The sequence below is a fragment of the Cryptotermes secundus genome, unplaced genomic scaffold (genome assembly GCF_002891405.2).
Source record: "Cryptotermes secundus unplaced genomic scaffold, Csec_1.0 scaffold581, whole genome shotgun sequence".
Lineage (NCBI taxonomy): Eukaryota > Metazoa > Arthropoda > Insecta > Blattodea > Kalotermitidae > Cryptotermes > Cryptotermes secundus.
Genome location: NW_019739959.1, coordinates 361,188 through 386,155, shown reverse-complemented (window position 1 = coordinate 386,155; position 24,968 = coordinate 361,188). Strand labels below are relative to the sequence as shown.

Sequence of the window (24,968 nt, the reverse complement as noted above, 5' to 3'; positions counted from 1 at the left end):
TTAACAACTTCTCTAAGCTCCTCGAATTCATTATTCACGATCATATTTCGCATTACATTAAACTTCATCCCAACCAGCATGGCTTCACCAAATCCAAATCCACAGCCACTAATCTGGTATCCTTCCTAGATATTATGACCCCTGTTGTCTGCAGTCAGCGTCAGGCTGATGCTGTCTATTTTGATTTTTCTAGTGCCTTTNGGTTTCTCTGAATCATATTTTACAAGCATGTACCAAACCTTTTACGGTGTTACTTGATTAGTGTTTTCATTCACTACAAATATGTGTTACCTCGGCTAGCTTTAATTATTCTTATGTAATTGGTTTTAATTTATTGACTGGTTATTAATTTTATTAATTTTATGCTATCACTCACTGGTGTCTTATCTTAGTATTTAGTTACTAACAGTATTAGCAACATTCGTAATATTTCATAAATGTATGTATATATTTCAGTCTTCTTTAGATCTATGTTCACAGATTTATTTGTCGTATTTGTATTTTGTTTTAATTATTTTGTACCTTATATACTCGTGCTAACTTTGTAATTGGCCGCTGGGCTGTTAAGTTATTGCACGTAAATAAACATGAATTGAATTGAATTGAATTATTAGCAATAGTAGTAGAAGTACTAGTAGTAGTAGTGTGTGGTGGCGCCCGCACCTCCATAGGCATCAGTGAATTGTGCCCGAGTACATAAGAACGTTGGACAGCACTGCTATACAGGGTCATTCACTTGGAGGAGACCCCAAATTAGTAACCGTAAATCACACAGTAATTTTCCAATGAAAATTAAATTTGACAGCAATGACCTGGCGCCTCCCTTCTTGGTTTTGCATCCTTTCCTTCGGTCTGTGATTCCACATATTGTGCGGCACATTGATGTATATAAACATGGAGCATCATGTTGGTCTCTGTCTTCAGGCGGACAGAAACCAATTTCAGCTTCTTCTGTAACCCAGTTTTTTCGATATCTACCGAAGTATATACTTACCAAGTTTAGTTTTCAGCAGTAAATTATCGCACAGTTTATGATTATTAATTTGGAGCCTTGTTCAAGTAAATAACCTTGTATCCAGTTCATTTTTGCTGTTCCTTTCAGTGCACATGGAGCTGTAGCAACTTTAATTGGTTGTGAGCTATTGTCTGATGTCCACAAAATTTGCTCAATACCCGGTGATGGGGAAGATCTATCTTTGTTGCGCAAACACTTTCTGCAGGGACGTGGTTGGCGCAGTTTGGCAGCACTTCAGTGTCTTGGGGTCCAGGTAACATGTCTCCATCTGTGTGTGTGTCGCTGCTTATCTTTAATACGTGTATTACACGTATTAAAGATAAGCAGTGACACACACACACAGAGCATACACAGAACAATACCTGAACAGCGATAAAACAAGAAGTGGCCGTTGCAGCACTATAGACATAGGGCGTGTACCCCGAGAAAATTTTAATTTTTAAACAGAAAAGAAGATTTATAGACATTTTAATTTGAATTGAAGTTTTAAAAAAGTGCCAATTTTAGAAATCAAATTGACGCGTGTAGGTTGACAAAGATTTTATGCATACATACAATTGGAAAGACTGATGATTTTAAATTTTAAACTACAGGCAGTGTAGCAGATACGTAAGAATACACACCTGATGATGGCCATTTAGGGCCGAAACATGTAGTGTGGAGGAAGGGAAGAAGAAAGAACTACAATAAAATTGTTGCACTTAAGACGGAGTTTGTCTCATATATGTTCATTGTTCATTTATTTCAAATTCAAGCAGATCCAGAAACAGGTTGAGAAGTAGAGTCACAAACCCTTGGATATAGAATGTGTCATATATCAGAACAAATGTTCCAGTCAATCATTGGAACAAGTCTACATAACATAATATGAAATATGCATAACACGGACGTAGAACATAAATGAATATGGTTAAAAAAATAAATGCAAATGAAAAACGTATTTAACATTTATATAATAAAATGGTGTGAATACCATTTCTGAATTGTACCCTTGTATGTGTTTTGTATAGTTATTTGCTTTGTGTGTATTCCATGTAAGTAGTTCTCATCGTACAGTCAACAAGTTGCAACTCTATCAGCATTCCTGCAAACTCATTCCCACTGGTGAGGAACTGAAACATACCTAAGCATTTTACACATACATATAGGCAGAGAATTTTGAAATTTCTAGCTAGAAAGACTCGGTGAAGCCAGTTCTGTCTATATGCAGTGCAGAGACAAATGAAGATAGACACTGCTATGAGAACCTCATATCTCACATAGAAAAATTCTCAGTGCTGAGATGAAATTTGATGAAAAAAAATCAGTCATAGAACTTGACAGTCATTTGACTCTCACAAGAGTACATGAGATAAAATGAATAAAATGAATGAAAAGAATTGAAATCAGAGAAAACAAGGCAATCTTCTGTTCAAGATTAAAAGATTAATTTATGAAGAACTAATTTTAAAAGATTAATTGATAAGACAAAATAACTGTTAAATAATTTGTTGATAATCGATATAATCTTTATTCATTAAGTGTACATTTATTTTCAGAACTTGTCATGTGGGCGAGAATTGGCAAGCTTGCTTATTTCACTCTATCCCGTGTGTCTCCAGAAATTGGGCCCAGAACAGAAAGAAAACATGAAAGTGGAAAATCCTTTTATTACATTTTCGAAGGATTCTTGTGGTATGGATGATATCACCAGGTAACGTAATTTGCTTTGCTGTACAGCCTAATGCAATGAGAGAGCCCCCTTGAAATATCTGTGACACTGCATCTTATTGAATTCTGACTTTCAAGCCGTTGTGACCTTAAGACCAGCTACACCCCAAAGTATGGTTTAATTAAACACTATGTTTCATTTTTTAAGCATTATTTTTATTAAGACATCTATAAGTCCATAAATTAATACCAGAAATTCCTTTCTTCATTAAAACGTGTAAATATTGTGACAGATGGCCACAGTAAATTTTTGACTAGAATTTCTTTGGGATTTCTACACACTTCATGAAATTGTTAGAAGTGATACAATTTGGACAAATTATTCCGTAAGTTGTACGGAAGTTGTTGCTTGAATTGGGTGTTTGTTTAAGGAAATGGTAGATATAAAATGTTGTAAGGCAGTTTTTACTTAGATATGTTTTTTTTTAATTTTGTCTGACCATTTATAAGATCTTATATACTAGATTCATGATATTATTTAGGTATCATACTACTACATAATAAAACTATCATCACTGACTTTATTTCATTTGATTAGTGAGTTTTATGCTTTTTTCATTTATTTTATGATGCTATTTCAGCTGTAATGATAAGTGGAATCATGACTGAGTGATGAATAGAGAAGAAGTTTAAGAAAACAATTATGGCCTCTTTTTAAGTACTCTCCTGTCATTTTGCCTGGGGAAAAATGAGGAATGCCATGAAAATCCATGTTCAGAATAAGCAACTAGAAATTGAAATTGAAATTGAGCTTCTGGAAGTATGAAGCAGGAATGCTAACCTGAAACATTCAAGTACTAGTCAGTCCTTCCTGTCAGACCAGCACCTTGCTCTGAGATGTAAGGTTCTCACAGCAGTTAACTGTGAAGAGTACTGCCTTCTGCGATGTGACGCTGTGCATTGAGTAGATCATGGTAAACTTTTGTAGGTACCTGCAGTTTATTAATTATTAGTTAACCGATTTTGTCATTGTCACCTTGCTATAAGTAACTGACTAGTGTAGACCCATAGTTATTTAGCTTCCAAGGACTAAGGTAAAAAAAGCGGTAAAGTTGACCCTGTGCGTGTAACTAATTAAGCAGTACGCCGTGAAGGCATATGGGAGAGTGGATGTATAGATCCACATTTTCTTAACCTTAGCACTAGTTGGTGGTGAATGATAAGCTTCACACCCCTGCTGCTTTACCCCTGGGGAAATAGCCCCCAGTACTCTTTGGATAGGAGGCTGGGTGGGCCCCAGAGCCAGTCTGAATGCCATGGAGATGGGAAAATTCTTGACTCTACTGGGACTCCAACTCTGACCCCTCTAGCTTCCAAGGTGTGAATTTTTTTAAATGCAGCGCTGACATTCAAAATAAATCATAATAGTGGCCAAAAATGTATACCTTTCCTATACATTTTTTTGACCATCAAAGAACACATGGCTGTATGGCTGGGTTTTTGTTAGCATAAGAACTCCTCCGAAGATGAAGCCTCATCGCACTGTGCACCAAGGCTTGTGTCTTCCAATGAGAGCTGAATTCATGCGTAGCCATAGTAACACGTCGACCAAGACAAATCGATCAGGTCGTCGAACTAGGACACCAGTGAAAGGTGGTACATCACCAGTAGTAACAAGTGGCGGTATGAATGGGGAGGCAACAGCGGCGACTAGTGATTCCGAACACTGTCTTGGAACTGAGAACCATCTGGAACAACTTAACAAATCCAGTACTCTTAGGTAAGATGGACCCATTAACATTTTAATGCAAGTTTTGCATTGGATTCTTAATGGATTGTACCTTTCCCAGCTATCTCTAAAGTAGAATTTATTGTACACTTGTATACATTTAATATTTAAGAAAGTACCTATAATTATAACTGCATCAGCAGTCAGATTTTAAGTTGAAGAACACTGTCTTCTCAGATGTAAGAGCATGCAGTCCAGCAGAAGTCCACTGATGTTTTGGAGAAATATTTCCTTGTTCAGGGTAGAACAGTAAGTAAAATAAGAAACTGGGAAGAAGCATAACTCTCATTGCTTCTTCAGAAGGTTATTTTAGTTGGAAGTGTCTGTACAGGTAAATATCTACAGGCTGTTTCAAAATGGTGAACCCTATTTGAAATTGCTATATATCTGCAACCGCAAACCACCCATGAATGAAACTCTTACTGCTTGAAAGGGTTAGGGATAGAGTTTCAAAAGATTACCACCAGATGCCTCTCCCACCACATTTCCTAAATGCATCACTGCCTCAACATTGGATAGGGCGCATGGTGCCCCAAGACTTGGCACTACGGTTTTGGCCCCCAAGATCTCCAGACATTACACCCTGCAACTTTTTCTTGTGGGGATATGTCAAAGACCAAGTTTTTGTGCCACCATGAGCGACTAACCTGGATGACCTCAAAAACAGAATAACGGCAGCGGTGACTTCAGTGGAAGAAGACACTTTGAGAGGCGTTTGGGATAAATTCAGCTATTGTCTCAGTGTTGTCCGTGCAGCAGGTGGAGGGCACATAGAGCATTTATAAAAAAAGTTAACAAAATCTAATAACTTGTTAGACCATTTGTGACCTTTCCTGTAATTGTATAATTGTAGCATGTTGCCATCATGAAATATATGGCTATGAAATTGGGTCCATCATTTTGAAACACGGTGTATATCAGTATTATGCTGAAATTTTAAGCATCCATTCATATTTGTTTAGGATTTGGCTGGACCCAATGGACTTTGACTACTTCACTTCAGTGGTGCGAAGTGAGGATGAAGCCAGATTGGACAGACCTGACTACACTCCAAGCAGAAGAGGTAGGGAGTTGATTAGCCTTATCTGTATTATGAAGTTGGAGCAGTATTGGATTGAGTTACATGAAGATTTCACAACTTAGCATGTATTCACTGATGCTATGTTATAATATTACTATTCCATTCTTCAGTATCTCACAGCATATATTTACCAATGATCAGTTAGCCTCTCCCACCATGAAACTAGCCTAAGGATGGGAACAGTTAAAGAGAGGAATATTATTTTGATCTAAATTTATGCAGTAATTGCATTCCAAAAGTGATTGCAGAACTCAGAAACATTTGCTATTCATTTTATTTCACAGCCTTTAATTTTCATTGAAAAATTCAGAATTAAATTCAGTTTAATACCATTATTTTTTGTTTTAGACAGATTATTTCATTATGTTTTAGACTTTACTAGGAGTTAATAGCCATAAATCTTAATTTGTAAATGTCTGTAACAAGGTTATGGCCCTGGGATCGACTCAGCCTCTAACAGAAATGAGGACCAGGAATATTCTTGGAATATTCTTGGGGTTAAAGGGTGGCTGGTGCATAAGGCTGACAACCTTGCTGCCGTCTATGAGCCGATTGTCTAGAAAATGTGGGAACCTCAACATCTCACAAACCTATGGGCATCCGCAGCCTGTTACAGGGATACCTTTACTTTTACTGTAACAAGGTTACACTGAAATTTGTATTTAGTCAGTCTGTAATGGTTTTTATTATGTTGGTTTGTTGATTTATTATTTACTGTAAGTGTTAATAAAGAATTTTCTTTGCAGGAAGAGGGGATAGAGTGTTAGATTCCAGAAGGTCTCCCAGTCCAACTGACTTTGAGGATTCAAGAACCAAAGAGGTTTTTTCCTCAGAGATCCACTGTTATGAGTTTTTTCACCTGGTGATTGACTTGGTGAGGAGCCTGTGTGGGGCGGAGCTGAATGGCATCTCTGCTGTAGCAGCCAATGGAGGACAGTACATCTCTTTACAAGCTGTTAACTTTGCCCTTGAGAACCTGTGCACACTACAGTTTGGAGGCAACACAAACATCAGTCTAGTCACAACTCAGATTGCTGAACTGAAGGCAGCCATGACTCGTCTCCTGCTCACGGCACTAGAAAAGGTTTTTGGATCTTTTTTTTTTACAACCAAACATATTTAGTTATTGCTTTGAAGTATGCTAATTTCAAAATATGCATTGAAGCTGTGAATTATGTTATTCCATCTTTGCTGCATTTCTGTTTCATAAAGGTGTTCATGATTAACTTCTTAACTCTGCATTGAACTCAGTCCGTAATCGCTTGTGGAGCTGTACTTGCTGTGGTGTAACCCACCCTTTTTCAACCATGCAACTTGGAATACTTCGCAGTACAACTAGTATTATATTGTATGTTTATTATGTTAGGAGTCAGGATAGCTCAGTCATATAGCAACAGGCTATGGGTTGGATGACCAGGGTTCGATTCCCAGCAGGTTAAGGTTTTTCTCGTCTCAGTAGTGTTCAGACTGGCCCTGGAGCCCACCCATCCTGCTATCCAGTGGGTACTGGGGGGTGATTTCCCCTGGGGTAAAGCGATCTGGGTGTGAAAGCTGACCATTCACCTGTCTAGTGCTGAGGTCAAGAATGGTGGTGCTATACCCCTACTTCCCTATGCGTCTTCATGGCATAGTGCTTAATTCATTAAGAAGATGGACAACTTAATCTTCTATATGCATCATATTGCTGAGATTTTGATCTATTGAATTCCAAAAGAAATATTTGTATTTACAAAATTGAGGTTGAAACTACTTGGTTCAATTTTATGAAAAAAATGAATATGGAGGGATATGAATTTGCTACCTGAGCACATGCAGTGGAGAAGATGGTTAGATGTCAAGTATTTTGCTGTGTCTCTTACTCAGTGCTCCCCTCTAGACGACATTCCAGCTGTTACAACAGTAAGAATTCAGCTTTCTAGTTTATAATACTCAGAAGCTTCACGCCATTGAAGTCAGGGTATCTAGTGGCACATTATACCCATTAAATTATCATTGGACCTTCACAGAACCTTCTGGGATTCCCAGTGAAAGGGTTAAGAAGCTAATAGTTGTTCACTTAGAAGTTCTGTGGAGCCCAAAGGTTCATTATTGTGTTCACAAAAGCCCATCACTTGTCCCCGTCCTAGAATAAATGTCCAGAGACAAATTAAAACAAATTAATTGATCATGTATGTTGTAGAGAGCTGTGCTGTAGCTGCAAATGAAGCAGGTAACAGGGTCTGTATGTCTGACAGTGATTTTCTTTGATTTAATTCTTTTGGTAAATTTGGTTAATAGGTAGTGACAGTCATTATAAGCTTATGTTTGTCCTGTATCTACTATGGAGTAGAATATCTTATAGTGTACATGCGCTACATCTCGTTATTGTTTTCCTTCACTTTTTATTTGTTTGTGATATCTCTGTAATTGGCTCCTGCAGCACCTTAGAGGGACAGGATGGGTTTCTATGGACTTGATTGATCTGAAGGCTTTTATAACATGGTGAAATGTTTGGAAATTCTTGAGTAACTGCACAACTAACAGCTTTTCAAGAAGGACTTAGTTCCATGGAGTTTGCTATTGGGTTATCATGTACATGTAACTAACTGAATTGAATTGACTTGAAGAGAATGAAACAGCTGATACCAGTGGCTTAACAAAATGTTTCAGATATTGTTGCACCCAGATGCAACTACAGCTGCAATCTGCAATGGTATGTTGCCTGTGATGCTGAAGATATTGGAAGATGCTGTCAGAAAAATGGATGTTGCAGTACCAGACTCAGATCAAGGATCTTTCGAAGATCTACAGGCTGTCAATAAATTGCTGCAAGAGTTTATATTTGGGATAGCATATGGTATCCTTATGTTTCTCTATTGTCTTCTACTGCAACGTTCGACTGTTGACAAGTTTCAAGACTTCCTGCAGCTGTTCCAGTTGTTTGCAGAAAGTCACGGAGGGCGACTTATTGAAAAGACCATAGTTGCTTTACTCTCTCTCCCCCATGTGGAAGCAAAATTGTCTGCTTCCAGAGCAAAGAAGGTGATGAACTTTAACAAACTAACAAACTAACCAACCAATTTTGTGGAGATGAGCCCTTCTTGAGAAGCTGCCAGTTGTGCAGCTACTCAAGAACTTCCCAACATTTTATGGAACCTGAATGTTAATTTAACAAGTTAGGAAATTTAGGCACAGCATAAAAATTCTGGCAGTTTCACTCTGTTACCTGGTCAGTAACAGAGCATTCATGAATACTAATTTCTGATGCTGCCCTATAAATAATATAAAACAACAGGAGTTTGATGAGCAATGACCTCCAATATAAAATTGGTCATAAATTGTGTGATGGCTTTAAGCTGTGAGTTGATATCATAAGAACCTCTTTTGTTTATTTATCTGAAAAGCTAAAAAAAAAAAAGCATTTTAAACAAAATATATATAATTTTTCTCTATGACTTTTGTTTGAAACATTGTCCTTTATTATTGTCCACTTTTAATCAAAATTTGAACATGTTAACAAATTTTAATATAATTCCCTGAACTAAAATTGAATGAAAATCCATTCAGCACATCATTGGTTGTTACCTCTGTTATTTCCGTACATCCATAAGTAATGAAAGTCGATCAAATTCAACTGGTTTGACAGGGGTTTGAGCGCAGGTGTGGTCATGTGAGATTTATGGCGAACAAAGTGGTGCTGGGGCAGGTTTTCTCCGAGTGCGTCAGTTTCCCCTGTCAATCTTCATTCCACCAATTGCTCCACAAACACCATCACCTATCTGGGGCCAGTAGTGGTCGCAGTACCGAGTGCACTCAAACTCACCCCACTGAGAATAATAATAAAAAAATGTTACACTTGATGGATTTCTGCTACTTATTTATAGATTGAGAGGTGTAATGGTTTGAGATGTCTCTTATAAAGATGTTCCCATATTTATTAACAGGATAGTCATTATACGATAATAACATATTCTGAAACAAAATTTTCCATGATGAAACCTTTTGAAATTGTAGTTTATTTTTTTGTTTCTGCTAAAAGCTATTCATTTATGTACACAGTTACTTTTAAAATGTAGCATACTAATGGTCAGAAGGTTTGCTTACACCTTTTCATGTTTATGTGCTAATTTTATGCACCTAGCTTTTATAACCTTACTTTTAACATTCCCTTGTACTTTGCAGGTTATTGATCTGGTTGGTCAGCTTGTAACTGCATTGAAGAAGGTTCGTGCTGAGATTGTCCATTCTCATCATTGCTGTCAGGCTCGACACAAACGTTGTATGAGTCAAGCATCAGTTGGACTGCATCATCATTATGACTTGCTTGGTGGACCATTCTGCCCGACTTTGGTAGGGCCTCGACAACCTACATGTTGTGTTGCATCTCTCTTCATGGGTCTAGTTCGTATCTTGACAGGGTCTAGCTCAACAATAGACATCCGTCCACATGTTATGCGAGTGATGACCCTGTGTGGAACGTGCTGCTGTTTCCCAACTCGAAACATCATCAGTCCATTGATAGATTTATTTAAAAATGGAAGTAGTGGTAAAGTTCGAGCACTAGGTTTTGTTTTATTGGAAAGAACAATCTATTTGGAATTAGGTATTATCTCAAAACATGAGTCTACTGTTTCTTGTGTTTTCTGCAGTGGAAATATTATTTCAAAATCAGTACAATCCCCTATGTCTGAGCATTCAGCAGAGGAATTGCTTTATGAAACTGTCGCTCGAAACAAAAGTGGTCATTCACCAGATGGAAAAAGTTCTTCAAGTACAGACTTAAAGAAAGCTGACAGTGATATTGAGGCAGTATCAAAGCGCTCTTGGGAGTGTTTAGAACTGTTCCGTGAACTTGTGCAGTCTTCTGATACAAAATTAAGCCATGCCATCACATCCCATCTACTCAAGGTAGCTCCGCGTTGCACTCCTCCTGTTAAACATCGCTTACTATTTAACGTTTTCTATCCTGTTTTCATTGCTGCCAAAACCTGTTGGCTTGAGTCCTCCAGTTCTACTGATGATGTCTCAAATGCAAAGTTTAACATCCTTTCTTGTTTGTCTGCATTCTCATGTATACTGTCTGGAAATGTTGTATTTGCAGAAGAATTTGTTGTCAAGTACAATGGCCTCAGCCACATGCTGGAACTCATATCTCTGCCGCCATTTTCCAAGCTTTGCTGTTCCATTTTAGAGGTAACGTCAATTGTCGAGATTTGGAAACTTGAGTGTGAAAGTGGAGACACTGTGGGTGACGTGGGGAAGCTGCCCTCTTTGTGTATGCTTCAGGAAGCAGTTCAGTCAGCCACTAGTTGCATTCTTCTTGCACTTGTTCGCAATGATATTCCAGTAACAATTCCACAAGAAACTAAAAGTGAACCTAATTGTTGTGAAGCAGCAGAAAATATGTTGGATGCCAGCAAGACTGATGAACTAAATGAAATAATGTCAGTAAATGAAGAAGATAAAAAGTTGGAGTTTGATAATCTCTCTTGTGAAATTGGAGATGAGTGTAACATGTGTAACACTGTTGATAAGCAGAATGGAAAAAGTTATGTGCAGTTGTTGGCAACTGTGTGTGTATTTTGGCGCACATGTGCCAATTTGGTTCTGTGCAGTCCACAGTATAGACGACATCTGTCACAAAACCCGCTTGCTTATGATGGATTTAAACTTCTCCAGATTCTGCTTGATAGGGTGACGTCCAAGCAACAACCAGGTAAGCTTCACTTTGTGTGCACTTAAATATCTAATAAATTACCCAAAACTGCTCCCATTAAGTGCAATGTTTTTATCGTACTCTTCAAATAAATGTATCGAGTTTTATCAAATGATGATAATAAAGCCTTTCTTCACTTGCTGCCGATTATTTCATAGTGAAGAGTGAGTTATTTTTTTAAAAATGGATCTTGTCAGTTTTTTTAAATGTTAGTTTGCATCACAATAGTTTTTTTTTCTGAATTATATTCTTCCATAAAACTCATTATTTGTTCTTTTTTGTAACTTTGTATTAATTATTTAATTCTGACATTTTCATGTTCCTGTAAAATAATTTACAGTATCTCTTCCCCTCTTCTAAGTGAAAAGTTTGGTGGACAGATGATCAGCTGTATTTCATGATATGTCCAGAGAGGGCCCACTCTTTATTCCATTTCCATAATTCCTACTTAAAAATTCACTCTTCTTTAAAGTATTAATTCAAGTTACACATCAATATGAAAAAGGGTTGTGTGTGTCACTTCTGAGTATTTGGATCATGGTGGGGATTTAGGAATGTCCTGTCTCCATCTTTATCTGGCAACAGGTTCCTCTCAGATGATGGTGCCAACCTGCTAGGCTACATGGCATCATAACCCAGAACACTGAAATCAAAATTTTCAGTACCATGAAAATTTCAGTTCTTATATGTAGTTATAACACTTAGAAAATGGTTCTTATGCAGTTTAGGAGTGAATTTTATAACTTTTTTGTTTGTAGCATTCATAGTTTTAAATAGGAAATACTGTCACCTTCAGCTTTATTTTTATGTGTTGGACTTAACCCTTTTTTCTGCATATTATATAAATATTCAATTTGTACCTTACAGGAAACAGATTAAGTCCATGCTACAAATATCAGCTGGTTAATACTGTTAAGGGAACAATCACTGTTTACTGTGAGAACCACATGAAACATACATACAAATACACTCTGTGGGCAGAATGCTGAGTTTTAGTATGTTAAAACAGATGATGCATAAAATAACCACTAGGCTTTAAAAGGTTAATAACATGATTAAACTATGGCAAATAATAGAAAACAGTTGCAGTACTTGGACATAGAGCAAAACCATTTTTATTAATTTCTGTTATGTAATTGTAGCTGCTATGTGTGTAATAAATATTCTTCCATTCTACAAAAAAATGAATGATTTGTGATATTCTCAAATATATAGTATTAGTTTGTTTATGCTGTTATATTATAGCTATGCAAATTATTGAATTTTAATTTTAGGTATGAAACTGGTAGCCTGCCCAGTTGCAAGCCATTCAGAAAGTTACTTATGCATGAAGCTGATTGAATCCACATTGATTGTCACCCTGACGGCTCCTCCTGTTCTTGATGAAACTGGTATGACAACCATTAACTCTTATTTTATGTTTGTTGAAGTGGTTTTACATTTTTTTTTGTACACCTTACTGGATGAATGCTGGAACTGTTTTGAGGCCAAGGAACAGATAATTTATTACTCCAGAAAAATCCACCTTTTGGTAAATCTGTATACTGAACAGTGAGAAAAGCTTATCAAATGAATTTATTTATTCTTAGTTTATTTAATGACACATCCAATAGCTGAAATTATATAGTGCCTCATGATAGCATCATTAGTGAATACCGAATTGTAAAGGGTGAGGAAGGAAATGGTTTTGTTCTAATTTGACATGGCCACTGTGGTATTTGCCAAAATGGGCTGAGGAAAAGCTCTTGGGATAGGTCATGTTAACCATGATTTGAGTGTGGGACCTCACAGGTATGAAGCAGGTATTGTACCATGTCAAATTCTCAGGTGACATGCAGATATATTTGAATGTGGAAGTTGATGTATAAAAATCAATTCTAGAAATTAATTTATTCGTTCTGCCACAGTCATTCACGTGTTTGTGTTATCTATGTCATTCCTCTATCACTCTCACACTTTTTGTGGTTTATAAACTGGGTCAGAATTACAGAGAGGGTGTTGCAGTGGAGGAAATAAAAATACAATATGACTTTGCCATAGAAATTAGGGTTTGATAAGGACAGGTGTATGCAGGGAGTGAAAAAGTAATATCTTGACAGAGTTGTATCACAGTCATGCAGGAGTGAAAATCCTGTCATCACTTATAAAATTTTAATTGTATATTTTATTATCTTTTTGGTTTTCTTTGCATTTTGCAACACTTCTTCTGGGAAAGTATTTATATCTATCATAGTTAAAATTGCTAGACATAAAACTGAGCAGGTTCATATAGCGGTAATGCTCAGTACTTGTATTTGGGGGGTGTTGATTTCAGATCTCAGCCAGGACACCAGCCATCCTGACTAAGATACTTGTGGTTTTCCTCAGTTCCCAAAGCAAATTATGGGATGATACCGTGGTTATGCCATGACTGTTTCTTTCCTTATCCACCAGTCATTGTATCATTAGACCTAATGGGGTCTGCATACTGACACCATCATAAAATAAACCATACAAGGCATCAGACATTATAAATAATTATGTGATCTGGTTTACATTTACATTTATGTTTTACTTCATGGATCCAATCATCTCCCTCTAGGGCTGGATAAAAAACATGTGACATATTACAAATTCATGATGACTACACATCATTCATCCTTGGTCCAATAAAATATATAATCAGGCCTCACACAGATAGCCCAGGTTGTAAGGACAACACACATAGATCGTGGAAAGCCACTGTCAAATTCACACCTTGCCATTCCACACATGCTGGCAAGCCATATCATCCAAACAGTTACATTATAAAATATTAAAATTCATAAGAAAAACAGACATCATACATACTAGTACACTTACAGCAAGCAAGTCTCAACAATGTATAATTCACGCACACAGACCATTTATTAACTCTTTAACTTTTGAGCCCCTTGCATGCTCGACAAATTCATCAATTGAATAAAATGTGTTACTTTGCAAATAGTTTCATAAAACAAACCTAAATTGCATTTTATCATTTTTTAAAACTGTGATATTTGATGGCAGAGTGTTAAATAGCTTTAAGCCTGAATAATACACCCCCCTCTGACAGGATGATAAATGTGTTGAAGGTATATGAAGGTGGTCATGTTCAGGTATTTTATTTTCTGAAATGTCCTTTCTCTTATGGAATGTCTTCCTTGAAAGTCTCTGATGATCTTCCAGCAGATATATTCAGGTTGCAAAGTTTGACAGCATTATTTAGGTGTAGAAAATACTTTTTATAATTATTTTGGCAGAACCATAAATTAGGATCTGTCAATCAGTATACAGAGAAACCCACATTTAAGCATTGTATTTGTACACTGAAGTGAGGTAATTTAACATCATCGTTGTTGGCTTTGGAGCATTGAAAGTGATCATTAAATAAAGGGAAATTCTAAATTGAGGAATATTAAATGGAGGTTTCACTATTAAAAGTTGTGATACCTTTCCCTGTGAAAATGTCATAAATGGGAGGATAATATTGAAATGAAGCTTAAGTAAGATGGGAAAGTGTGCACTGAATTTTTCTGGCTCAGGGTATAACCTGTGACTGACCCTTGTGAACAAAGTGAAGAACCTTCCAGTCCCATAAGAGAAGGGAATTTTCTTGATGAACTGAGTGATTGTTAACTTCTCAAGAAGAACTATACTCATTGTAATTAGTTTTCACTGTTTCAAATAATGTAAAATTTGAATATTAGCTTTCCATCTTCTCACTAGTAAATGTTAAACAGCTGTGGAATAGTCTGAAATAATTTAGTTTAATTTGGTTAATTAACTGGAATAGTTAAGTCAGTAAAGTGTCTGGCTGTAGTGTGGATCACTGGGGTTTCATTTATGCCAGAGGTAAACAATTTTCATTCTTGTCGCCATATCCAGTCCTGCTGAAGTCTCATATTATATATGCAAAGGGGATTTTTCCTCAGAGATGGAGCATGAAGCTGCACATTTGCCTCCATCTAACACTAAAGAGCTCTACCTCCACTCTGTCATACATCTTCATGGGACTTATTCAATCATGGAGCTGAGCCCTTCTTGAGAAACCGCCAAATGTGCAGCTACTCAAGAACTTTCCAGGATTTTATGGCACCAGGCAGTTCATTACCATGTTCACAAGAGCCCTCCACTGGTCCCTGTCCTGAGCCAGATCAGTCTGATCCATACCACCCCATCCTGCCTCTCTAAGATCCATTTTAATATTGTCCACCCACCTATGCCTCACTCTTTCCAGTGGTCTCCTTCCTTCTGGCTTTCCCGCCAATATCCTATATACATTCATCTTCAGCACCATTCGTGCTACATGCCCTGCCCATCTCATCCTTGACTTGATCATTGTAATTATACTTGGAGAAGAGTACAAGTTATGGAGCTCGTCATTGTGCAGTTTTCTCCCACCTCCTGTCACTTCATTTCTCTTCAGTTCAAATATTCTCAACACCCTGTTCCCAAACATTCTCAGTATATGTAATTTTCATGGGACAGTTTTTAAAATTTAATTTGATGTTCTGACTGTAGACACAATGTAGGGTGATTATGAAATGATGAAACCAGAGGTAATACTGTAACAGAAATCACTGTGATTCACTGGAGATAATCATGAATGTTTGGAACAGAATAACTGTCTGTTAGAGAATGAATTTGTATCTTCAGAATTCCAAATCTGCATATGCAACATGAACAGAGTGATCAGTTATGGACTGGGGATGGTACTGTTATTGAATATTAAGATTACCATCCTCTGGAATGTGACACTGTATAGACCAGTAGATGGGTACCAACTTTTTGGAGGAACATGCTGCCTCCATCTTCAGAGCATATTCTTTTACTCTGAAGACGTGGCCACAGGTTTATCTAAAGTGTGGCATATATCTACAAAATTACATCCATTGCAGTGATAACAGTAGAACTGAATTAAAAACACGTTTAAAATATTTTTCTGGGGAGTTTGAGGGATAATAACTTCCCCCTCCCTGCAAATGGATAATTACTGTGACTTAATTGTTTACATAATCCAAAGGGGAAGCACAATAGATCATTGAAGGTCACAGTGCAGGGTCTGATTTTATTGCTCACCCAGTACACACATACATAATTGTTTACATTTGATAAAGTGTTGAAGATTTATATGTTTACGGTCAGTCCTTGTGGATGTGCTTTGTTTATTGGGGCAGGCTGTAGGATATGGATTAGTCAGATTGTTCATCTGTGAGGTCTGTTGGTTGGAATTGCTTTGCTTTTAAATCTCATTGCCATGAGACAACATCAGTTGCACACAAGCTGTTGTAGACAGAATGTGCATTTCATTGTCTGGTTTATATTGACTTGCATTACTAGAAATATAAAGGAATGAACAGAAGATATCTTGGTAATGTTCTACTTTATGTTGCCCTCACACAGCATTATCATTTTTGGTAGTTATGATTCATAAGGTGTCAGTAAGATGTTATTGCTATACGTAAACTCATTCCCATGAAGTTAGACTTTTTGAGGTTTTCACATCAGTTTGCATGAACAGTGCTATATTCTGGGGTGTAACGCCATGTAATCTGTTAGAAGTCTACTTATATTTTGGAGGAATTTAGTGCCTCCATCTTCAGGGTTGAAGACTAAGACAAGCAAGAAATCATCAAGAAGTGGGTGGCAAGCAGAGAGGTATTACATCCCAGAAGATAAAACCCTTGATCACCACCATGTGTTTTGATGACTTTATATTACTGTATTGAGAAATGTGTCATTGACCGTAATGATATGTCCAATTGCAGATCTTATATATAGTTTTATGTATGGGTGCCACTAGATTCTTTCCAGGAGGGAAGGGGGCAGTTAGAAAATTGTTTACAGACTTACATTTAAGTTGTTTAAGAATATTTTTATTGCCTTAGAATATTCAGAACAGCAGAATACAGTTTTTTTAATAATTTTATTTTTTGGTATTGNTGTATACAGTGAAGTTTTTTAGGGAAAATGGACCATGTGAATATGGAGGTTATATCCAGTGTCTCAAAGACTAGTTTGTCTCCATCATCAGAGATTGTGTTAATGAGTGTTTCAGCCACATATTGTGTTGATACCCACAGAGTTTGCTACACACTGGGAGAGCCAGAAGCATGCTCTGTGCACATATATGCAGTGTGTAGCTGCCTCACTCATCACGATGAACTCGCCTGATGATGGATACAGAGGAAATATCCCAAAAATTGGATACTAACCCAGATTGACAGAGCTGATTGCCTGATAAGACTGCATTGTTTATGTATATATATTTACTTTGTATATTAATTTGGTAATCAACATATTTTGGGTGTAGTTTCATATTAGTTATTTGTAATATTTGATTGCAGGGAGTTATGTACTATAATATAAATACAGTGAAACCTCACTAATTTGGAATTCACAGTAATCTGTTTTCTCTAGTTTGATAATCACTTTTAATGTATAAAATATACTTTTAGTGTCCTATTGACATTTTAATGATTTTGACATCATAAAGTATTAAAATACATTTTTAGTGAGTGACATATTCTAGATGTCTTTTATATTGTTGCATTATTAACGTGTACTCTAATAATAGGGATAATGCCTCAGTGCAATGGGATACTGAAATATAAAGTCCCTTGTAGTGTCCTGTTTTATTTCTAAGTGTGTTATGAACGTGATATGCTGCGCATTTAGTCTCCTGCTTGCTAGGATGTATAGTATGCATTTATATCTGTCTTGATATCCAGTCACTATATACAGTTTCTATAAACCTGATAGCAAAAGTGTGCAGAAGAAATCTTAAAATACAACCACTGCTGCCATCTGTGCTTGCTGCTGCTATCATTTTAAAATGAGAATCCTAAGAATTATTGAATAATTTGATGCATGAAGAAGATGAAAATTAAGATAATGGTGACTGTGATGATTTTTATTATTGCAGTAGGAATATGAAATATTTAAAAAAAAATCCCTTTTTTGGAAGGTGTGCCAGTGAGCAGTGAATCTGTGGTGGAATGTCTGCAGAGAGCTTTGCTCAATGTGGACGTAGATGGCGGTGTGAACATGCGACAGCTGTGTGACATGTTGCTGAGATGTGCTGTCGCACAGAGTTACCATGAACAAGTGCTACCTCCCAACAAGAAGCCAAAGGTATATGTTCTGCTGTAATACTACCTATTAAAGAGAAATCAGGAACTAGAGTTGTTGATTATAGCATGCAGTTTCTGACAGGTAAGCCTGCATTGAGTTGGAGGTTTTGGAGGTAGTGGATATATAAATTGTTTTCTCGTAGGTTATGACACAACATAGTCTAGTAGCTGATTACTAGTGTTTCAGAGGAACATTGAACCCTGAGGATAGAGGCAGCAGGTTGCTCTGAAATATTGATATTCGCTTATCAAAGTACATGCTGTCATAACAGAGACTACAGTGTAGACCTGGGTTCATAACTTATCCAGTCCATGAAGTATTTGGGGTTGGCAGAACTGTGCTAAGGTAGTGACCTGCATTTTCCTGAAGGGACTGAGGAAAACCAATCAGTGCATATGGTCTCCAGGCCAAGATCTGAAGCTAGATCTCGTATATAGTATATAGCAGGAGAGGTGATTATACCATCATGATGTTTAGTAAGCAGCTTCAACTGTTATGTTTCTGCTTTGGGAGGACTTACATGGGCTACAAATGGGCCCATTGTACCAGCTTCAGATTATAGATGAAAGAATAGGGAATTGCTGATTGAAAATTGACAGGGGAATACTGAAGTACTTTGAGAAAACTTATCCTAGTGCCTTTTTGTCCACTGCAAACCCCACATGGACTCTCCTGGGTTAGAACCCAGGCCTCTATAGTGGGAAGCTGGCAACTAACCACCTTACATGTGGGATGGCCTTTGCTTCTGCTTGCTTAGGAATTTGATGTGTTGTATTGTTGACTTGTTCAGTATTGTGCTCACTAGGCTAGGTTCAGTGCTGGCAGTCAAATTTTAACTTGGGGGTAATGGTATTTATATTGAAAACAGTGAGTCACTATACGTACTGGACTCATGCATACATCTTGACAACAGTGCAACATGTGATTGGTAAAGGATAAGAAAGATATATATAGGCGATAACTTAAACATTTAAAGCCCAGTGGTTCTATATGCACCACCTACTTTAACGTACTAAAACCCTATATTCTGCCCACACGATGTATTTGTATGGTCCATATGGTTCTCGCAGTAAACAGCAATTGCTTCCCTAAACAGCATCAATCAGTTGGGCTTTGTAGTGGAGACATAATGTTTCCTGTGAGGTACGAACTGAACATACTAAAACTCTGTATTCTTCCCACAGAGTGTATCTGTGTGTTCCATATGGTTCTCACAATAAACAGCGACTGTTTCCCTAAACAGCATTAACCAGTTGGACTTTGTAGCGGAGACGTAATGTTTCCTGTGAGGTACGAACTGGATTCTTGTATATTATTTAGAAGAACTGCAGTCTGCAAAGGATTAATTTGGTATTGATGTTAACAGTTGCCATCACTGTTGGCTGGTGTTGGTGGTGGAGCTGCTTGGGATGAGGGTGAAGATGAAGATGAAGCTGAGGCTGGAGATGGAAGTGAGGGGGGAAGTGAAGCATATGTGACAGCAGATGAAGGATATGAGGCAGATATAGAAGTTCTGGAAGTGTCTGGTACTGGTGTTACAAATTGTGTGGGCGTTGGTGACATGGGGGAAGAATCAAGTAGTTCTGTTGCCACCACAGCAGCTCTGGCAGCACCTGTTCCTGCTGGACATGGAGTACCGAATTCAGTACGAGTTCCTCACAGCATTGCGCATCCTTCACTCTGTCTTCTGGCTGTTCAACTTCTTGTTCATCTGAACAGAAGGTTAGTCCAACAAATGTGAAGAGCAGTTGAGGTACCATTGGGGTTTCAAACCAAAACCACTTGTGGAAAGTGTTAACTGAACTGTGCTTAAAACATCTTTGACATTGAAGAGTTTTATCTTGTGGGATATAATGCCACATAGTCTGTTGACAATTTATCCAATTTTGCTAGATATCACTCCATGGAGGCCTTGGAGATCAATCTCTAGGTACAGGGTATACACAAAAGAATTGTGCGGTTTCAAAAGTTAATAAAAAATTTATTTCTCAACTTACACAGGCACAACATACACTGTTAGATGCGGCAACTGTCCAAGTTTCTCATGCACTAATTAGAAACCTCCAATGTATACACCCTTGGTCACACGACACACATTCACACGGTAATCAAACTCATCCCACACCCGGTGTAGCATGTCTGCTGTAATGGCCTGCAGTGCCTGCATTATTCGATCACAAAGTTCATGGATGGACGTGGGCAATGGTGGTACATAAACACTCTCTTTAACGAACCCCCAAAAGAAAGAAATCGCACAGTCTAAGATCTGCTGAACAGGGTGGCCAAGGGAGAAGGTTGTTATCTCCATTTGCAGCAGTTTGATTACCGTGTGGATGTGTGTCATGTGATCCAGAGTGCACACATTGGAGGTTTCTAATTAGCATGTGAGAAACTTGGACAGTTGCCGCATCTGACAGTGTATGTTGTGCCCATGTAAGTTGAGAAATAAATTTTTATTAACTTTTGAAACCGCACATTCTTTTGTGTATGCCCTGTATTTTCAACATCAACAGTAGATTTCAATATAAAAACATAAATCTTATTTGTGGGGAGACATGTAAGGCAAACTATGGAGCTACACTTTCCTCATTTTCTAATGGATGATTGAAGAGATTTGAAGTGCTTATGTGCCAGTATCTAAAAGTAGACAGACTGAAGTCAAGCAGCGCATACTGCTGTGAAGTCATTGCTAGGCAAATATAAAGCTCTTAGCTTTATACCAGCAAACATGGATAGTCATCAGGTGAGGGGGTAGACACCTGGTCTGTTGGGTCCCTTAGTAAGAGCTAACCTCACTGGACACTTGTAGAACACAAAGAGTATGTCCCCCCCCCAGTTACCCAAGGATGGAAACAGATCCAGTTTCTGAAATGTGTTCTGTAGTTTTTAGAATACCAGACAGTGAACAAGGTCCAAAGACCCACTAATTCTGGGTGTTATACACTATCATCAGAACCCTTTAGAATCTACATTAATGACATATTCGTAAATAAACGAGTCGTTATCAGATTGTGTTCTACCAAGTTTACTTGTGCCAGGTAGATTGTCTGTTATTTTTCAATCTTATTAACATCATGTTGATTCACATACTACATGGTACATCAGAATATTGATTTTATGTGATTATCGGTCACAATGAACAGAAGGTTATTATCATAACAATAGCAGTTACTTAATATTTGGAATGTTTTGTTTCAGGTATTATGAGATGCCAGTTGAAGCTGCAGCTTCGTATCCTGAACGACCAAATGAATCGACACATCTACAGGGCTTAGTTCACTGTATACAACGGCTTGTTGCTTTGTGTCGAGAAAATGCACAAAACTGTATGCTGTTAGCAAACAGTGATCTCATGACAAAGTTGCTTAAGGGATTCACATCTGTTCTCTCTGTCAATGAGTCTAAACTCAGTGGTGAGTGTACAGTGATTTGTTTCCTTTGTTGGGTTCTTTAAGTAAGAAAAGTACAAATTTATATTCTCACGTGGCCATGAGCATTTCTCAGTTTATTCAGACAGAATTATTATTCATAATGTTGATTTGTTGCTTAATGTCATCTGGGGTATAGCTCTGTATAGTCTGTTGAAAGTCAACTGACTTTTGGGAGGAATGTGTTGCATCAGTCTTCAAAGCTGAAAATTAAGCCAAGCAAGAAACCAGCATTTAAAAAAAAACACACACACAAAAAAAAACGTGGCTTTAGTCCGCAAGTGAATTATACTGACCAAGCGACCGCCGCTTGTCGGAGAAGTTAGTACCAACTTTAGTGTATAGAGGGTGTCATGTGGTCAGCGTAACAGATCCCCATGGCCGTTAATCTCGGTTTTCTAGACTGGAGCCGCTATTTCCTTGAAATAGCTCCTCAACTATGCTCACAAGGCTGAGTGGACCCCATTCCAGACCCACTACTACTCAGAATATCTGGTAGCGCCGGGAATCGAACCCGGGATGTCTGGATCTATAGACAGGAACTCTGACCACTAGACCACAGAGGCAGTCAAACCAGCATGAAGAAGGTAGCAATTGGTGAAGACTGAGGGGACATGTTCATCTGTAACGTTGATTGACTTTCAATCGACTACGTGGCGTTATATCACTCTTCATAACCACTGCTGTGAGAACCTCAATTTCTACATAGTGTCACATATTTTGCATAAGAAATTTTTAAAGAATATTCAGGACTAGTGTAGCAGTACAGGCAAATCAAGCAGCCGCCTGGGCTGGTGCCATACTAGGGACAATACATTTTATTATTTTTAAGAAATTAATTTCGTCTGACCACCTGTTCATGTTCTGACCACATGTCTTTAATCTAAACTTGATGTGCAACAATATAAATAAAACTGTTTTAAACATTATGACACCAGTGATAGTTATCGTTTAAATTTTGTGTTATTAATTTTGACAAAGTTTTGAGAAAGATGTTTTTTACCTGTCGCTGAGCGGGCCTTGTATTTTGAGAATATGAACAAAGTTGCTTTCTTTAATCAACAGAAATTCTCGTTGCATGTTGTATACCAGGATGCCCCATGAATGGAACCTACCTCATGGATTTAAAAGCAAACATTGTGGTCCCATGGTTAGCATAGATGCTTCATAATCTGGGGGTTCAGGGTTTGGCTCAGTGAATGCCTATCCTGGCTGAAGATTAATGTAATTTTCTTCAGCCCTCCAGACAAATGCTAGGTTAATACTATGATCAGACCACATCTGCTTCCTTCCCAATTTTTCCCTGTTCATGATTCATCTCTGATCCTACAATTTGATGCTGTGTAGTGTAAATAGTGACAGGGTTGTAAAATAACACACAAAAACAAAATAAAGGCACTGAAATACTGCAGAAATGAGTACCAGTATGTAGGCTGTTAAGCTCTCATATGATAATGCTCCTGGTTGGATTTATTATATAATTTGTTTAGTATATTTATAAAATTCATCATTTNTATACACGGTGCCAAATCCCAGAAGACTGCTTTCTTCATAGTCACCGCCGTGAAAGCCTCAAATCTTACATTTTGTATGTATTATTCAGAGCTGCAACGAATCATCCTGGAACTAGTGGCCCAGCTTGCGTACTACAACATCAGTCCCAAAGAACTGTCCTTGTACCTCAGTCTTTTTAAATCTGAAAACCCTCCACTGGTAAGCATTAGTATTTAACACATTCAGGCCTGTGGCCACATGTTTATTCTGTTCAATTGAAATCTCTGATGCTGTGAAGATTTCTTGTGGTTATGTTACAGTCTATGGCTCTCACAATATGTATTGATAGAGAACAGTTTCTGAAACATACAAAAATTATCTGAAATATAAGTATATCAAATGTTGTGACATGACACCTGAAAGCAGAAAGTGTGCAGTCAGAGAAGCACAACAAAGACATATGTTGCTAGATAACAGGTAGGTAAACATGTTCCCATGGCAACCAATATGCAGAATAACAGGAACTGTAAGATGTAATGTTCCGTCTGCATGTAACTGAGTCACAGGAAGGGGTCAGCTGTACTGAGTAGCAGAAGACTAGAGACTAGAGACCAGAAACCAGTCGGAAAACCAGAAGAAATACAGTGAGAGATTTGTTATCAAGAAGGAATTCAATGTGTGAACTGTTATAATCAACTGTAATTGTAATAAAGACATCCAATAAATCCAATCATATCTAGAACCCACAATTATTAGTCACATTACCCCTTATACATTATTTTATGAAGTAATGTTGGAAAAATTTGCCTCTTGAACAAAATGACTGCAGAGATTATCTAATGAATTTCCATCCAGGTCTCATTTCATTAACACTGTCTCGAATGACAGATACATAATTAAGAATTTTAGAACTGAATAAGAGACAGTTGTTTATCTTAAGTACTTTTTTAATTCTGTTTTGTTTCTATGAAATCTCTGGATCACTAAAGTAAATCTGTCACAGATGACAGTACTTCATAGACAATGACATGAGAACCCCAGATCTTGCAAAATTTTGCCTCATAGCATATAAGACATTGGTATAATTAAGGAGAATCATGGGAACACAATCAATCAATCAAATCAATCAAGTTAATTGAGACAGATTATGATGTGTGATGTTACTGTTCCCCCATGTTCGCAGGATTCACTGTTGAGTGCGCTCACTAAACTTGTGACAAACAGCCGTGCGCAACCAAACTACATCCTATGCTTTCCAGCAACAGTAACATACAATTCTCCACACAACCACAGACCATCAGGATCAAGCAGTCCGACTAATGATAGTCCTGCAGGAGATAGTAATACAGCTGGAAACCTAGCCTTTACACTCCATCAACAGCATATCAGAGCAGGTATGGATTCATCTCTTGTATTTGACATTGTCATTCATGAATATCTCAGGAATAGAGATTCTGCTCATGAATACTGTTATGGGGGAAGGGAAACTAGACATCTACCCCCCTATCCTTTGTTTTCTGGGGGGGGGGAGAAATCAAAATCGAAGAAAAGAGAGAAGTATACCAAATATTAGTAATAAAAATAACAAAAGTTATTCTTCTTCTTTCCTAAATACTCTAGGGGATCATTAAAAATAGTGTTATTTGGATCAAACAAGTTCATCAGTAAATTTTCTGGTTCCT

At 37.5% G+C, this 24,968-nt stretch overlaps 1 protein-coding gene across 4 annotated transcripts in view; it reads left to right on the top strand.

The window, feature by feature from the left end:
- The window catches only part of LOC111872162 (lysosomal-trafficking regulator), an 87,212-nt gene that overhangs the window by 6,881 nt on the left and 55,363 nt on the right, over positions 1-24,968 (top strand). For all 4 annotated transcript variants that reach the window (XM_023865754.2, XM_033754554.1, XM_033754556.1 and 1 more), the window contains 13 exons: positions 1,103-1,268; positions 2,554-2,708; positions 4,173-4,445; positions 5,417-5,517; positions 6,282-6,619; positions 8,185-8,556; positions 9,697-11,230; positions 12,505-12,621; positions 18,198-18,364; positions 19,731-20,086; positions 21,563-21,777; positions 23,396-23,505; positions 24,470-24,680. In XM_023865754.2, coding sequence (XP_023721522.1) covers positions 1,103-1,268; positions 2,554-2,708; positions 4,173-4,445; positions 5,417-5,517; positions 6,282-6,619; positions 8,185-8,556; positions 9,697-11,230; positions 12,505-12,621; positions 18,198-18,364; positions 19,731-20,086; positions 21,563-21,777; positions 23,396-23,505; positions 24,470-24,680 — 4,115 coding nt within the window. The remainder of the gene's footprint in view (positions 1-1,102; positions 1,269-2,553; positions 2,709-4,172; positions 4,446-5,416; positions 5,518-6,281; positions 6,620-8,184; positions 8,557-9,696; positions 11,231-12,504; positions 12,622-18,197; positions 18,365-19,730; positions 20,087-21,562; positions 21,778-23,395; positions 23,506-24,469; positions 24,681-24,968) is intronic.